The 17,191-nt window shown below is 51.1% G+C and overlaps 1 protein-coding gene across 18 annotated transcripts in view; it reads right to left on the reverse strand.

Annotated features, from left to right (window-relative positions):
- PCBP3 (poly(rC) binding protein 3) overlaps positions 1 to 17,191 on the reverse strand; it is a 213,296-nt gene that overhangs the window by 47,994 nt on the left and 148,111 nt on the right. For all 18 annotated transcript variants that reach the window (XM_082392514.1, XM_082392513.1, XM_082392511.1 and 15 more), the window contains one exon: positions 5,682 to 5,817. In XM_082392514.1, coding sequence (XP_082248640.1) covers positions 5,682 to 5,691 — 10 coding nt within the window. In that variant the 5' untranslated portion in view covers positions 5,692 to 5,817. The remainder of the gene's footprint in view (positions 1 to 5,681; positions 5,818 to 17,191) is intronic.

Genomic DNA, 17,191 nt, shown 5'->3' on the forward strand with positions numbered 1-17,191 from the left:
ACTGGCCGGGGTGCAGGTTTACTTCCAGGTCTTGTTCCCCCCAGAGCCAATTATGGGGCATAATTTACATGAACGCACATGAACCTGCTACCCACACAATGACCGAGCCCCGTCCTCCCAGCCGTGAGGACGTATGTCAGGTGGAACAGGAAAAGGAGACAATGTGAAAACTGCATTGAAATACTGGGCACTTTCCCAGGCACAAAGGAAGCGTTTAGAATCATAAATACAAGAACGATTGAAATTTCCTGCTCTATCTTAAGGAATAGTAGAAACATTTCCCTTTCTTCAAGATTGCAAAATGGATAAAGAGCCCTTTAGATATAGTTCATGAGACTCTTTCAAAGGCTGCAGTTGGAAGGAACTGGGTATCACCCTAAATGCCTAATATTTCTACAAGAGAAAAATCTTATTTTGTTACCAAGGGTGCAACTGTTATTTTTACATCTCAAATGTGAGGGAATTAATCATCTACAGTGTCCACATTCACTTCTGTGGACTTGGCTATAGACCTATGTTTCCTGGAAAGCCAGTTAAGATACACATTTTAAATATTTTATTTCTGAAAAGCAAAACCCTTTTCTCCGGTAGAACACACTCAAATCAAATACCATACAACTTTGGTTTCTGGCAAACCACTCTGGAAACATTTTTTTCCCAGGAAATCCTAACAAGAGCGTATAGTTTGTCTAAGTATGGCACCAGCGGCCAGCCAACTACACAGATATTGCAAACATTTTATAGTCTACTCATTACCTGCAAAATATGTTCATCAGACACCCTGAACTAATGGAATACTTCGATTCACTTATAGGACAGGTAAAACAATTTTTTTTGTTATTTATAAGCCACAAAGCTCACGTTAGTTTTACAAACACTTTTAAAGTACTGTACCTTTCCCCGCTGGCTCACAGAGGATCCATGCTCACTGGCCTCCCAGGGACAACAGAAGGGCGTTACTTCTCATCTAGCATCAAGCTCCGAAAGTGCGTGTGCTCCACACGCCGCAACACACACGCATCGACCTTACTCTAACATGTGCATTTCACGCCAGTGGATGCCACCGGCTCACCTGGTCACCGCAGGGGTGGACATTCCCCAACAAAGGTGCTGGTCCCAAGGAGGGAGCAGAGCCCTGGGCCCCGGGGATGACCAGCCTCTCTGAGGGGAGGATCACATTCCCATACCTGCCCCAGGAGCACCAACAGCTGAAAAATGACCTGTTTGTTTCCTACGTAATAGCTCACTAACACTGGAGTGTCAACAGTGACCCTGATCCTTAAAGAGGAGCCGTGTTGTCAGACCAGGGGAACGTCTGGAGCTCTCGGTGAGGACCCCACGCTCCCGCTCCGTCAGCACCGGGCACAGCCCAGCTGGATGGCCCTGGACACCCGCTGTCTGGGCTCCGCCTGGCCTCGGCCGGGCCCGCAGCCCCTTACCTCAGAACAAAGCCACTCTGTGCGGTCGGGCAGGGCCGGATGGATGTGGCTATCAGACAGATGGTCACTCTCCCCGTTTAGAGAAGATAAAAATGCTAAAGGAGAAAAATTAGAGTGCGGTTTTGTTCTAAACCAGAGGAGGCTACAGATCCCATTGGCCTCAGGTTGGAGACCTCGTGACATGGGACCAGGCACATGTGACCTACTTTTCGCCCGGCTCCCCTCGTTCCGTTGGAGGGGTGCGCCTGGCGGATGCGCTGTCATTTTAATGACGCCTTCCCCCAACAGGGGCCACCACACAGACCGCCGTGCCTGCGGGACATCGGCCACGACAGCTCAGGCCTGGAAAAGGAGGGGGGCAGAGACCTCGGGCCCATGTCAATCGAAACACAGCTCTGCAGAGCCGAGCCACTGCCGCCCCTGTCAGCTGTCTACGCACTCGGGGGCTGGGTCCTCACCAGGACGAGGCGTCTGAAAGGGCACCACCCGCAAACCCTCTCCTTCTCCCAGTTTTCTCTTCCTCGTGATCTAGGGCTTCTAGGTGCTGCCTTGGAAGCCAGCTGTGTGCAGGAGCTTAGGCAGCACTGAGCGCTGGGCGTCCTGAGAGGAGTGAGCCCGACAGTGGGGCTCTGGTCTGGGCAGCAAGACGGAAGGACCGACCCAGACCCATGAGAGGACGTGGAGGACGCAGCTGGTCCCCCGGTCAGAGCGGGCACTGCCACCAAGCAGAAGGAGGTTGCCCTGTGACTGCGCTATCACCTCCACTTCTCGCCATCTCTCACGAAATCAGATGCAGATCCATGGAAAAAGCCAAACACCTACCAGGTGGGGAAACTCCGGCGCAGAGAGGACCCGCTGTCCGGGAGGACGAGCCTGGCTTTGCTGGGGGCGGTGCCGAGCTCCCGCTGCGAGAGCCCGCAGAGCGCGGGGCACCTTGTGACGCCAACTGGGGTGGCACCTGCCAAAATCAGCCTGACTGTTCGTTACGGGAAAAAACGGAAAATGCATATAATGCAAAAGCCCTGTAACTTCATCCCCCAGAAAGACCACCAGTGAGAGTGGGGTGTTTTGAGGTCGACCTCATCAGGCGTTTTTCCAGTAGGTGTGTGTCATTATACTTTTTCACAAAAATAGGCCCAAACCACCCAAGTTTGTCCTTTTTTTCTCACTTAACATTATATACAAAATATTTTTGTATGTCACTATACTTAAATCTACACAGTAGTGATCAAATTCCCCATGGTATCCCATTTTATGCATAAGATTTTATGCATTTAATTTTACGCATTTTCATGCATAAGGATATAGTCAACTGCAAGGACTGTATATTCTGGGTTTTTGAATTGTTATATTAAACAGTGTTTTAACAATACTCTTCGGGTGGACCTCTCTCTGTCCGTCTTCTATTGCCTCAGAATATTTCTTTATAGAAGGTCAAAGGACACACGTGCTTGAGGCTATGGATAGGGTGACAAACCGACCCAGCCAGCGGCACCCCGCGAGGAGGGCCCTTCCCTGCGCCCCCGCCCACACTGGGCAGCCTGTCATCGGTGCCCACGGGGCCCGGCGTCCTGGGGATGCCAGCGTCAGTGGCTGGCAGGGGAGGAGGAGGCCAGGAGCCCTGCCACGTGTCCTGCACTGTCAGCTCGTCCAGTCCCCGCAACAGCTCTGCTAGGGACAGAAAAGGCAGCCCTGTCACTCGGGCTTGCTCACGGTCATAGGGCACAGGCCGCTGAGGGCCCCCTGTCGGCCACTGGGAGGGTGCTGGGAGGACTGGGCACTGGCCTTTGGGTCTGGTGGGGGCAGGAGGGGTACAAGGAGAGCTAGTGGCCACGCGAGGCCACCAGGGCTGGGAGGTGGTCACGGCAGGTGGATGAGCCCCCAAGGCTCCCTGCCTGATTCTGCGCGGGGAGAGGTGGCTGGGGGAGGAGGAGCCGAGTCCTTGAAGAAGTGACAAGGAGAGGAACAGCGAGCAGAGGGGCATGAAGGACCAGAGTCATAGGCCGAAGAGAAGGAGCTGAGGGCGCGGGGACCACATAGGAGGCCAGAAGGTGCAGCCTGGACATCGGGGGAAACCGAGGATGGTGGCATCCAGGGTGTCTGGGGCTGACAAGCCCACAAGCAGCTGACCGCGGCTGAGGGGCAGGGACAAGGCCAGGGCAGCACAGGACAGCCTTGCCAGCTGTGCCTGCTAGCTGTTTCAGCGTGGGTGTCGGGAAGGGGGGGACCCACACCGCTGAGCACCATGCCTCCTGCCCTGGGGGGCCGCGTTCATCGTGCTAAGCGGCCGCTCACTCGCTTGCCCGCGGCTGGGGCTTCGCTGTCTCACTGGACTCCACCCATCACCCCTGCAGCCTGCCCTGTGCCCGACACAAGGTCAGGCGCTCAGGCCTTGGAGCACAGGGGCACCTGGCAGACGTGGCCGGGCAGAGGGCAGGCCCACAGGCCGGACAGGGGCCCCCGGTGTGGGGCTGGGTGGCGGGGGGGCAGGCAGAGAGCCTGGTGGGGTCCCTCGGCCCCCGCCTTTGCTGAGCTGCAGCCTGGCCTGGGGGTGGTCCGGGCCTGTCCTCCACCTCCACGTGGTCCCGAAGAAGCCCGGTCAGACGGCTCTGGTTTACATAACCAGCCTCGCTCTTGACAGCAGCCTGGGACGTGCCAGACGTGTGGAAGGAGCCGCTCCTTCCAGCTCCTGCCCAAAACCAGAGCCGCCTCCAAGTGACCTGTCACTGACATTCACGCAAACAGACACCTGGAGGCTGAAATGATTTTAACCTTCCTCCATACAAAGCAAAGATCAAAACAACACAGCGTGCAGGCTTATGGAATTGGGTCAAGCATCACAGGATTAAAAATGCTGAGCTGCAATTAAAAGAGCAAAACAAAGCCAGACAGACAACATTTGGATAGGGCAGAAGAAAAGCTGCCGTGGAGAAGAATGAAGAAGAATTTCATAAAGTCGGTCAGGGGGCCCTGTACCCCTTATTTATTAGTTTTGTGACCTTTTAAAGATGCACGTGTTTCTTTGACAACCACCTGGGAGATAGGTTGACTCAGAACCTGTACAATGTGTATGGCGTGAACCCGGATTAGTAACTCCCACAGCTGGAAACAGTTTCTCAGTGGCCACCTCTGCGGCCCCGCGTGAATAAGGCACCCCAGAATGCACCCTTCAGCCTTTGGCAATGCCCTTGTAACCTGAAATGCACGGGTGAATAAACTAGAACTGGCCTGGAGAGGACCAGGCATGAGAGCTGAGCAAGGAACCTTGGAGGCCTCCATTTACAGTGAGACACCGAGGCCAGGGAAAGTCAGTACTGCAGGCTCAGGACCCCTGAAGCCGCGGGCAGAACGCGGACCTCGGGGTGCTGGGTGGAGTGCACAGCGGCACACAGGACACACAGGCTCCGGCACCCCGTCCTGCACACGCGCACCCCGGCTCCGGCACATCCCGTCCTGCACACGCGCACCCCGGCTCCGGCACCCCCCGTCCTGCACACGCGCACCCCGGCTCCGGCACACCCCGTCCTGCACACGCGCACCCCGGCTCCGGCACACCCCGTCCTGCACACGCGCACCCCGGCTCCGGCACACCCCGTCCTGCACACGTGCACCCCGGCTCCGGCACACCCCGTCCTGCACACGTGCACCCCGGCTCCGGCACACCCCGTCCTGCACACGTGCACCCCGGCTCCGGCACCCACACCCACACGGCAGGACGGTCAGCAGGGCCAGGCCGCCTGCAGCGCTAGCACGGGGCGCTGCGTGTGGCTAGTGTCCCTCACAGACCCAATAAGCAAGCAGACCGCAGACCCAGCTCTTCAGATTCCCCACCTAGTGGAATGAGGCCATAGAGGCCTGAAAACAGGGAACACATAGGCGAACACAGTTCAAAGGCATCCCACGTTCCTCAAAAATTCAAGGGAAAAAGCCAGGGAGAAACATTTCTGCCTCAGCTTAAACCTGCTTCTTCAAATTCTAGACGTGCCTTTTCAAGAGCCGATCAGGAATGATGTTCCTGCCCGATCACATTATGGCATCGACTTCCTTTCTTAAAGTTTCCTTTTTCATGGCTCGTCTTCACTTCCTGGCACTACTCCTGGCTGACACCATATCACGGACTAAAGAGGGTAAAATACAGCATGGGCCCTTCAAACACATTCCATTGTTCCATGGTGAGTCTGACTTTGCTACACATTCTTGGTAAACAGACAAGCAGACAAGGGCCGCTTCACAGCCACTCACCTTCCCCCATAAGCAGGCTGGACGAGTCAGAGCAGGCCCATAGATAGCGTGTGTTCACACTCGTTGTGACCTAGAGCATCACAACCAGAAATGGCGATTCACGGGAGGACCGGCTTTGGTCGTGGAGCCCACCGACCTGAAACACAAAACACAGGGGCAAATGAGCTGACGAATTAGGACCTTGTGCATCGGGACTGAGCTTCAACAGAACTGCTTTCTTGTGTTCAACAGAGCAGCTAGCATTTCTTAAGATTCAGGTGTGAGACGCGCGGGATGTGATGAAATGCCAGTGAGAGCTCATCCTGGGACCTGCTCTACGCGGCCCGGAGGGGGGCCTCCACTGCACAGATGAGCAGTCCAGAAGAAGTGCTTGGTAAAACTGTACACACTTTTGAGAACATAAGTGAACAGTCAACTTTCTACTTGTAATATTTAGTATATTTATATGTATATGTACTGATTTTAAAAGTTATGAAACTATATATTAACTTAAACACACTGCTGGTTTTCTACTTTACAGCCGGTATCATCATTTCACTCGAACCCTTCCATTTCAGCATGCAATCTGTCCACCTAGTCTTTTCCAGAGTGCATCATTTTCTCCTTGGTCTAAGTTTCTTGACTCTTCACTTTTTGAATTCACATTGTTGCCCAAACAGGAAACTTCATCCCCAGGCACAAGATGTTTATAACATACCCTCTTTGCTATTTTTCAAGTCCAGGTGTAACGACCTCTGCACGTTACTGTCAGGGATGCCTTAAAAGGCTCTTTACAACAGCATCCAACATTTGGAACTGTGAGGTCAGAGCACCAAAAATAATGAGAAGCCCATGTTAAATGTCTCTGTCTTTCTCCATGTCAATCAGGTAACCATTTTAGGCAATAAACAACATCACTGAGTCTGTTTCAAGCTGAAATATCTTACCCATATAATATGTTAAGGTTCAAAATGAAATAAATGAGAAAATACGAAATGTAAGGAAATGCCATGAAGGTGACATTGAGTAAAAGCCTCCCTCTTTCACAGGGGCAGACGGTGTCTCCACTGGTGCAGGAAAAGGGTCAGCGTGTTACTGACTGGAGGATCGGAGAGGGCTGAAGGTCACGTGTGGGAACACATCAGAAACAATGGAAGAACAAGGGATTGTCTTGGCTTCCTTGTCAATTAGAAAAGAACAGTCTTACAGATGTAGAGAACAAACGTATGGATACAAAGGGGGGAAAGTGGGGAGTGGTGGTGGTGGTGTGATGAATTGGGAGAATGGGATTGACATATATACACTAATAAGTATAAAATAGATGACTAATGAGAACCTGCTGCATAAAAAAAAAGAACAGTCTTGTATATACAGTGCCAGGAAAACTGATAGCACACACCAAAGAGTGCACTTGAATCCTTACCTTACACCACATGCAAAAATTAACTTAAAATAGATCAAAGACCTAGACTTAAGAGCTAAAACTATAAACATCTTGAAGAAAACACTGGAAGAAAATTTTTCATGGCATTGGATTTGGCAATGATTTCATGGATATGACACCAAAAAGCACAGGCAGCAACAAAAAGTAGATGAACTGGACTTCATCAAAATTAAGAACTTTTGTGCATCAAAGGGCACTAATAAGAAGGTGAAAACACAACTTACATAATAGAAAATATCGGCAAATCAGATACCTAAGAAGGGATTAATATTCAGACTATATATAAAACTTCTACAACTCAACAATAAAAAACAATTAAGAAATATACGAAGGATTTGATGTACATTTCTCTAAGGAAGATATAGAAATGGCCAATAAGCACAGGAAAAGTAACTCAACATCATTTGGCATTAGAAAAATGCAAGTCAAAACCACAACGAGCCACTTAGGATGGCAATAATAGTAATAATAATGAAAATGATAATAATAATAATAAGAAACAGAAAATAACAAATGTCAGCAAGGATATGGAAAAACTGGAATCTTCATACACTGCTGGTGGAAATATAAAATGATATAACCCCTTTGGAAAACAGGCTGGCAGTTCCTCCACAAGTTAAACCTGGAGTTCCTATATGACCCAGCAACCCCACTCCTAGGCATATACCCAAGAGAATTGAAAATATACGTCCACAGAAAAACCTGTACATGGATGTTCACAGCAGTGTTGTTTATAACTGTCAAAAAGTGGAAACAATCCAACGTCCATCAATTGATGATGGTGGATAAACAAAACGTGACGCATCCTTATAACGGGATGTTATTTGGCCACAAAGAAGGGGATGAAGTACTGACCCGCGTGGCAACGTGGATGGACCTTGAAGACATTATGAGAAGGGAAAGAAGCCAGACGCAGAAAGCCACATGTTGTGTGCTCGCAGTTACAGCAAACGTCCAGAACAGGCCAACCCACAGGGACAGAAAGTGGACCCACGGTTCCTAGGGCTGAGGAGAGAGGGTAACGGGATGGGTGTGGGGTTTCTTTTGGGCGACGAGAACGCTCTGTGATTAGACAGTGGTGATGGTTGCACACCTTTGTGAATATGCTAAAAACTACTAAAATATGCAATTCTAAAGTATGAATTGTATGATAGGTGAATTACACTCAATTAAAAAGAACAAAGGTAATAAATACTCAAAAGTTTTTTTTAAAAAAGGCAATGGAAGAGACCTCATATTAAACATCACAGAGTTAACATGTGTTTACTCCACCCTTACAGAAACTGCACTGAAATGACGCTCACAAAATAAAACAGCACAAACCCACAAGCACTAAGAAGTCAGGAGGAGCGAGAAGAACCAACAAAGGCTTTCAGCACAACCCTGGGATCTGGGAAGTGGGTGAAAATGTGGTAAATAAGGAGCAAAGCAGAGACACTGACACCGCAGCCTCTAAGGGAAGAAGCCACCCGGAAGCCGGCCGTTCGCCCCCTGTTCCAGGGAGAGCAGGGCCTGCAGGCACCGAGTGGCTCCACAGGTCAGAGGGGCAGGGAAGTGGGTGGAAACAGCAGTAACAATTAGAATTGTCTGTGAGGAAGCATTAGGGCCTCAAGTGCCACGGCACCGTTGTCGCCAATCAAGTACTCCTGTTCCCAGGGACACCCAGAGGTTTCCTCTTGGGAAAGGGTGACTCTTCAGGACAGAAATGCCGACATCACCCCAGGAGTGTTACGGGGACGAGAAGTGAAAGAACGAGACCTCATGCTCCTCCCTGAGGCCCGCGGCGCCCTAGCAGACGGGGTACCCCTCACTGTAAGTCACATAAAGGAGAACGAGCACGACAGCACTTTCTGATGACAGCGCAAGAAAGCCAGAAATTAATGAACTAAAAGACATTCCATTTGAAATTTATATCACCCCAGAAACCTCTGAAGGGAACTCGTTTACTAAACATACAGCCTGACGTGGCACTGGGTTTGGTAAGAAGCGCCACGAGACCAGCGACACGGAGAGTGATGTGACAGACTCGCTCGCGCAGTGACCCACTTCTCCCAGCATCGGCCACCGCTTCAGGCAGCGGGACACCGAGCTCCCTGTGGAGCGAGAGGTGAGCGACGGGCACCGTCTCGGAGGGAAGGCTCTGCCGTTCTCTTTTCAAAACTCAACTGGTGCTGGAAAGGGGGGTGACGGAGGAGACAAAGTGGGGTTCACGACTCCCCTCTTCACCTCTGCGGCCGCCCCTCGCTGTGCGACCCACTTAGTGACAACAGGAGCAGTGGTTTTCAGCGGCTCGCTGAACAGCCCGCCACAACGCATCAGTTTCAAAGGACCAGAGCCCGAGGACGGCGCATCCCCTCCCAGGCACAGTGCAGACAAAAGCAGCCCATCGAGCCGCAAACGACACACATGCGCACACAGGCAGACACTCGCGTGTGCACGCAGGCGTGAGCGGCTCCCACTGCCGTCCGCACCCTCACGTGGGGCCTGGCTTCACCGGAAGGTCGGAGACATCGGACGACCGGGAGCAGGGCTGTCCTGCTCTCCACTGGGCGTCCTCTGTGAGCCCTCCTGCCGGGAAGCTGGGCGGCAGGAGAGGGTGGGGGCAGGCGGGCAGGGGGCTTTAGGCCACTTGAAGAGGGGGCAGGTGGAACCTGCGGGAAACAGGGCTGTGAGAGGATTTTGATAAATCACGATATTTTAACACCGGCAATCTGGCTGCTGGTGTGGAAACCAGGCTGAAGGTGAAAAGCGGCAGGAGAGGAAGCCGGGAGAGAATTCAGGAGATTACCCGCTAATCCAGCCAAGAGATGATGGTGAGGAAGTGCCTCGATGCCCCAGAGCCCGCGAGGCGTTAATCTGAGGAGCGACCCCAGGGCCAAACCAACAAACCACCCAACTGGCGGGGACGCCATGGCACCCCCGTCACAGTTCACACAAGGACAGTGAACACGGAGCGAGTTGTGGACTATCATGTGTGTGCGTAAAGCTGCACCTGACATTTAGAGGTTGTACATTCTCCTAAAACTCTCAGAGAACAAAACCAAAATTGACAATGTTCTAACTCATAATGCAAGTTTCAACCAATTTTGAAGACATGGAATCAACAGACCATGCCTTCCACCCAGTGGGCAATTAAATTAGAAATCATTAGCAAAAAGATAACTCTATAACTCTCCTGGACATAACACTTTTTAAATGATTCTAAATAAGAAGTGGATGGGAATGACATGATGAAATTAGAAAATCATGAGACCTCAACAATAATAAAAGTGCTGCATGCCAAAATTTGTAGCATTCAGCTACAATAGAACTTACAGGAAAACTTACAGCTTTTAAAAGCCTATACTAGGAATAAAGTCAGAAAACTAGTGAATAGAAAATCCAATTTTAGAAGTTAGAAAAATAACAGAAAGTATCCACAGAAAATAGAAAGAAGGTAATTATAAAAAAGAATAGATCAGAAGTTACAAAAAAAGAACCAATTGTGAAAATGAACAAATATAAAATTTGGTTCTTCAAAAAAGGTCCCAAAATATACAACCCTCTGATGACGCTGATCAAGAAAAATAATCCAGAAGGCACAGATGACTGGAGTAATTAAAAGGAACACCAGGCCTTCTGGTTCTGGACAAAATGAAGCAGACGCATTTTTCCCTACATTCCTGCTGAGTACAACTAAAAACCCTGTGTTAAACATGAAACAAGCCTAAGAAAAATGGGAAAGGCGGAGAGAAGTGCCTGGATGGGTCCTGAGGTGTGAAGGCTAACACAACAGTGAGTTCACCTTTGTGTTTTGTTTTGATTCCCTCCTGTTTATTCTAGGCTGGTCACTGGAAAAGCCTGCAACCGAAAAATGCCAAAGAACACTGGAAAAAAGTCTCAAGAAAAGCCACCCCCCCGCCCCCCTGGAGAACACTGCCCCCCAGGCGAAGCTGACAGGGGACGCGTGCACACACACGCGTGCCCACATCAGAGGGGCTCCCACCCCTCAGGAACGAGGAGCTCCTCCCTCTGCTCTTCGGGGCAGCCAAGGGCTGCCTGGGCCTCCACCCCAGCCCACTGTGAACAAGGTTCCCCCACACATGTCAGTAGAGGCCTGCTAAGATAGGAGATTTTTATAAGATCCAGAATATCATAACATTGCAACCAAAATTTCCAGGATACAAACAAAAATCGCTTGCCATAGCAAAAATGAGACTAGGAGAATCTCAACATGAAAGAGTAAAGAAAATCAATAAATGCAAACACTGAGATGACAGAGATATTAGAATTCTCTGACAAGGATTTTAAAGCTGCCATCACAAAGATGCTGCAATGAGCATGTCTGAACATGCTTAAAGCAAATCTCTAAAAACCTCAGCAAAGAAATGAGAGAACTGAACAACCAGCAAATTACCAAAATCCAATCAAAATGAAAAAGACAACCTCAATATGCCTATAGCCATTAAAGACATGAAAACCTGTAATAAAAACTCCAGAAAAAATAAATCCCCAGGCCCAGATGGTTTCACTGGAGGATTTTACCAAACATTTAAAAGAGAATGAACATAAGCCTTAGACACTCATAGAAAATAGAAAACTTCCCAACTCATTTTGTGAGGCTACTACCCTGATACCAAAACCGGAGATAAGACGGTACAGAAAAAAAAAAAAAAAGACCAGTCTCGCTCATGAACATCCACACAAATAGACTCAATATTTTTTTTAAATTAGCAAATGAGGGACTTCCCTGGTGGCGCAGTGGTTAAGAATCCACCTGCCAATGCAGGGGACACGGGTTTGAGCCCTAGTCTGGGAGGATCTCACATGCCGTGGAGCAACTAAGCCCGTGTGCCACAACTACTGAGCCTGTGCTCTAGAGCCCATGAGCCACAACTACTGAAGCCCACATGCCTAGAGCCCATGCTCGCAACAAGAGAAGCCACTGCAATGAGAAGCCCATGCACCATAATGAAGAGTAGCTCCCACTTGCCGCAACTAGAGAAAGCCCACAGGCAGCAACAAAGACCCAACGAAGCCAAAAATAAATTAATTAATTAATTTAAAAAAGTCTTAAAAAAAATTAGCAAATGAATCCAGCAATGTGTAAGAGAGTTACGTACCATGGCCAAGTAGGATTTATCCAGATATGCAAGGCTGGCTCCATGTTAAAAAAAATCAATCAGTGTAATCTACCATATCAACAAGCGAAAGCATAAAAGCCATATGACTATATAAACTGATGCATTAAAACGCATTTGACAAAATTCAACACCTAATTCATGATAAAAAATACCAGCAAGTTAAGAATAGAGGGAAATTATGTCAACTTGATAAATAGCATCTATAAAAAACCTACAGCTATCATCATACACATGGTGATAGGATGAATGCTTCCCACTAAGATTGGGAACAAGCACGGCTGTCCACTTTCACCACTCTTATCCAACATGTTACTGGGAGTTCCAGCCACTGCAATAGGCAAGAAAAAAATCAGAGGCATTTAGGCTGAAAAAGAAGAAGTAAAACTATCATCTCTATTTGCAGATGATACGATTTTCTACCTAGAAAATCTTGAGGAATCTATAAACAAAACAAAACTCCTAGAAATAATAAGTGAGTTCAGAATGGTGCAGAATATGAGTCATACACGAAAAGTAACTGCATTTCTGTATACTAACGGTGAACATATATCAACCAAAATTTAAAACAACGATTTAAAATCACTCAAAAATACAATGAAACACTTAGGTACACACTTAATGAAACTTATGAAGGCCCTGTCTGCTGAAAAATGCAAAATGCTGATGAAATAAATCAAAGAAACATAAGTAAGTGGAGAGACAACGCTATATCCACGGATTGGAAGACTCAACGTAGTAAAGACATCAGCTCTCTCCAAACCGGTCTGCAGGCTCAACGCAGTTCCTGCAAAAGTCCCAGCAAGGTTTTGTAGACACAGACAAGCTTATTCTAAAATTTATATGGAAAGAGAAGAATAAAGCAGGAAAAAATCCCTCGATTTGATAATAAGGCTTACTTTGTAGCTACGGTATTCAAGAGGGTGTGGTGTTGGCATCGGGGGGTACACACACCAGAGGACGAGAAGAGAGAACCCAGGGGCAGACCCAGCACAGAGGCCTGGCTCCTCTCCGACAGCGGGGAAAGGAGTCCCACTGAGAAAGGTGGTCTCCCAACAAAAGGTGCTGGGACAGGGGACCCTCGCCCTAAGCCTCACACCTCACACAAATACTTACACAAAATGGGTCACAGACACAGGGGTAAAGCAAGAAACTACAAAACTTTTAGGAAAAAAACAGAAGAATCTTCAGGACCTAGGGGCTAGGCAAAGAGTTCTTAGACTTGACACAGAAAGCATGAACCATGAAAGGAAAAACTGATAAACGGGACTTAATCAAAATTACCAACTTCTGCTATGCCAAAGACCCTGTTAAGAGAATGAAAAGCCCAGCCGATGCTCCCCACACCCGGGGCGCCCTTCGCCCACATCCCCATGTCACAAGCTCGGCCACCACTCCTGGCCTCCAGAGCCCGCTCCCCTGGCCCCAGCAGCCTGGCAGCCCTCACCCAGCAACTGGCTTCCAGAAGGCGCTTCTCTCCACTTGTGCACCCCCTCGTTGCAGGCCTGGAGTAGAGGCACAACGCAGATTTTGGATGAGTAAGAATATACTGAGAGCAGTGGTGCCTCGGGCAGGACACGGGTCAGACCCTCTCACCACGGTCCAGCCCGATGTGCCCGGGACCCCCGGAGCGCCCTGACTCGCCACTCCCTCGGGGGTGGGGCAGAGCATTGAAGGGGCTAGGCCATGTCTCCCGACACCTGGAGGGGAACCAGAGTCCACCGGGGACTAAAGAGGGGCACCAGGCAGCCCGCAGACCAGCTGCGTTCACCCGGCATGGGGACGAAGCCCGGCCGACGCCCGCACCCTGCAGGGTCGGCAACAAACTCACGCAGGTGGCCCTGCAGCCGAGGCCCGAGAGCGGCCGCCCGGAGGAGGCAGGCAGGCCCCAAACCAACAGTCCAGGGACAGGAAAGACAGAGGAGCAGGGCTTCTCTCCGGGCTCACAGCTCTGGCCCTCAGGTCAGAGGGTCTGCCGTGCACTCGGCGACACCCTCGGCGTCGCCCTCGGGCAGAGATGCTCCCAGTCCCACCGGGCACGCTTGGCCAAGTACTTGCTCTGCCAGCCAGATGTGAGCCGGGTGACACTCCTCTGCCCTGGTGACAAGCATCCGGAAGATGCCAGAGTGACTTCAGCTGACGCGTGGCCTGTGCAGGCCACAGAGACCCGGGACTCACGGTGACTGCAGGGCAGCTGGGCCACGCTGGCCATTACAGAACCTGCCGGTGGGGCCGGGCGGGGCCGCAGGGCGGTGCACCGGGCAGAGGCCGCAGAGGCGCCGTGGTACCGAGCACAAGTGCCGCCTGCACAGAGAAGCAGACAATTTCCGCGAAGAGATTACAGCTTCAGGCAAGAGCCCGAGGGAGGAGCACTTAGGAGCACATCTTTATTCCGACACTGAGCTCAGGAAGGTCCGCGGAGAAGAATCCGGGGAGAGTGGGGAGTGGGCTGGGGCCAGGGGGTGCAGCTGTTCTGCCCCCAGAGCGACCCTCAAGCTCCCCGTCTCTAAACCTCTTTCCTCCCTTATACTCACTGGGGACACCACGGTGCTTTTTTCCTTCTGGGGGGTGTGTATCACCATTCACCTTACTGGACATTGAAACTGAGCAACCTTAAATATTTTATCTATTAATTCATTTAAAAACAACGATAAGAAACCTGACACAGGTTAACAAACGTAAATCTTCATGAATAACTAAATTTTCCCAAACAAAAAAATTAGTGTGAAGTGTGGCCTTGTTTCCTATTTTTGTAAGTCTCTTTAGGGTCTGGCTTCGTAGAAGCTGGATTCTCATTATCTGCTCCTGTGTTTACTCTGTTGTGATTGCTTGTTTTGGGTGAAGTCCGTGCAGACAGCGGGCCTCAGGGAGACGGGCAGCTGGGAAAGGCCTGCTCAGATACCCGGGAACACGGTCTTCCTCATCACCATGCCTAAACTCAGCGATGGTAATTTCTTAAAGGTTAGCTGCAAACTGCAATCTGAAACCACATGAAAAACCACACGGAACTTTCTGAACACTGTCACACTGTAAAAGCCTTGGTCTGCCCTAAACTTTGTTTGTCTTTTACCCAAGCATGATTGGTCATATGGAAACTGGTTCACTGAGTCATGCAGATCTTCTAAATGTGGACAGATTTTATCACTCAATACCAAAAACAATCACACTTGTTAGTATCACCACTAAGCACCACAGAAAAGTCTTAAGGTCGGAGGGAGCAGTGGACAGTGGCAGATAAAAATTTTGGACAATTCTAACTTTGCTGAGCCCTCAAGGGTCATAGTTGGCAGCAAAACCCTCAGATGTAACCCCGATCATTTCTGAGAAAGTGCCTGTCCAATACCCAAGTCCAGACACCTGTCCACCAGGCGTCCCCCCAAGTGGCCGTGCTTCCTGCACGGCGTGGTGCACAGGCGGGGCAAGGGTGGCGCTCGAGGCTCGGGATCTATCGGATACAAGGAGTAAGCACGCTGCCCCGAGAGGACGTGGTTGGGTGAGTCTGGCTGAGAACGCAGGGGCCACTGGCAGAGCCTCCAGGGGCTCAGGCCCCAGCAGCAGAACCACCCCAGCTCAAGCAGCACTCAGTGAGAGGGGAAAGGCGCAACCAGCACTATGGAAATAGTCATTTTTGACACTGCAGGTCCCTTGCAAGGGTCTCGGGGACCCCTAGGGCTCCACGGGTCATGCTCTGAGGACCACAGCAGTCAGTAGAGGGTAAGACTGAGAATGTCTTTGGGTGACAAACACTTGTTTAAATTCAACTTAATGACAAGAATCTGATTAAGGAGGCGGCCAGCACACCCTCAGTCGGCTTGGGAGGTGGCAGGTCTGAGGTCAGGTGTTGCAGGGCCGGTCCCTCCTGCGGTCTCTCTCCTTGGTGTGCAGACAGCGTCTTCTCCCTGGGTCCTCCCGTGGCCTTTCCTCTTGGGGGCTCACTCCTGGTGTCCCTTCCTCTTCTTATCAGGACACAGCCCTATCGGGTTACAACCCCACACTTATGACCTCATTGAACTTCCTTAAAGGCCCCGCATCCAAATTCAGTCGTGGTGGGGGACAGGGATTCAACCCATGAATTCTGGGGGGACACACCCAGGCCACCGCTTCCTCCATCCAAACTGCTGAGTGACATTTCCAGCTGGGAAGTGGGGAGGCCTGAGGCTGGAGCCCCCTACGGACGGCTGCAGCAGGTCCGTCTGGAGAGAGGGGTGCCCAGGAGGAACCAGGGCTGCGGCTGCCAGCACTCCACCAAGTGAAGTTCTGTGGGCACTGTCTTGGCCAAGGGGCCACGGGAGGGGCAGGCGCAGGCCAGGACACCCACCCAACCCAGGAGCGCAGGGACCTCTGAACAGGGTCTGCACACTACAGAAACCCAGCCCAGACAACCGTCTGGTTTCGTAAAGGAAGTCCTACCGGCACCCGGCCGTGCCCACGAGCGTGCGTACCGTCTGGGGCTGCTTTCGCGCTGCGATGGAGGAGCTGGGCGATGGACACAGGCCTCGCGGAGCCCACAGTGCCCAGGTATTTACCATCTGGTCTGATACAGAAATCCAGACCCCGCCCTAGAGGACAGAGGTGTGGGGAGGCGCAGAGAGAACGCGGGACAGCGGGCCGGGAGGGACCCCAGGGCCGGAAGTGGGGCCTGGCGAGGAGGTCGCGCGTCGGGCCCTCACATCTGTGGGGTGCGGGGCGCCAGGCGCCTCCTGCTCCCGCTCCATCGAAAGGGACCTGTCCGAGTCGCCGCAAGCTGCGCCCACCCATGGATGTGCGGCAGCTGGACAGTCAGCAGTCCCTCCGTCCTTAGGTGTCCAGAGGAAGAGGGGGCAGCTCGGAGCTGGCCGAGAAACGGGCTTGAGAGCCTGGCCATGAGGCCTGTGCCTGCGCTGGTGGCGGGTGGGCTCCGGCCGTCTCTCCTGGGCAGGGGACAGGAGGGCAGCAGACGTCTGTGTGCTATTTGTTCTGCTGGACAC

The sequence above is a fragment of the Balaenoptera borealis genome (genome assembly GCF_965194805.1).
Source record: "Balaenoptera borealis genome assembly, chromosome: 5".
Taxonomy (NCBI): domain Eukaryota; kingdom Metazoa; phylum Chordata; class Mammalia; order Artiodactyla; family Balaenopteridae; genus Balaenoptera; species Balaenoptera borealis.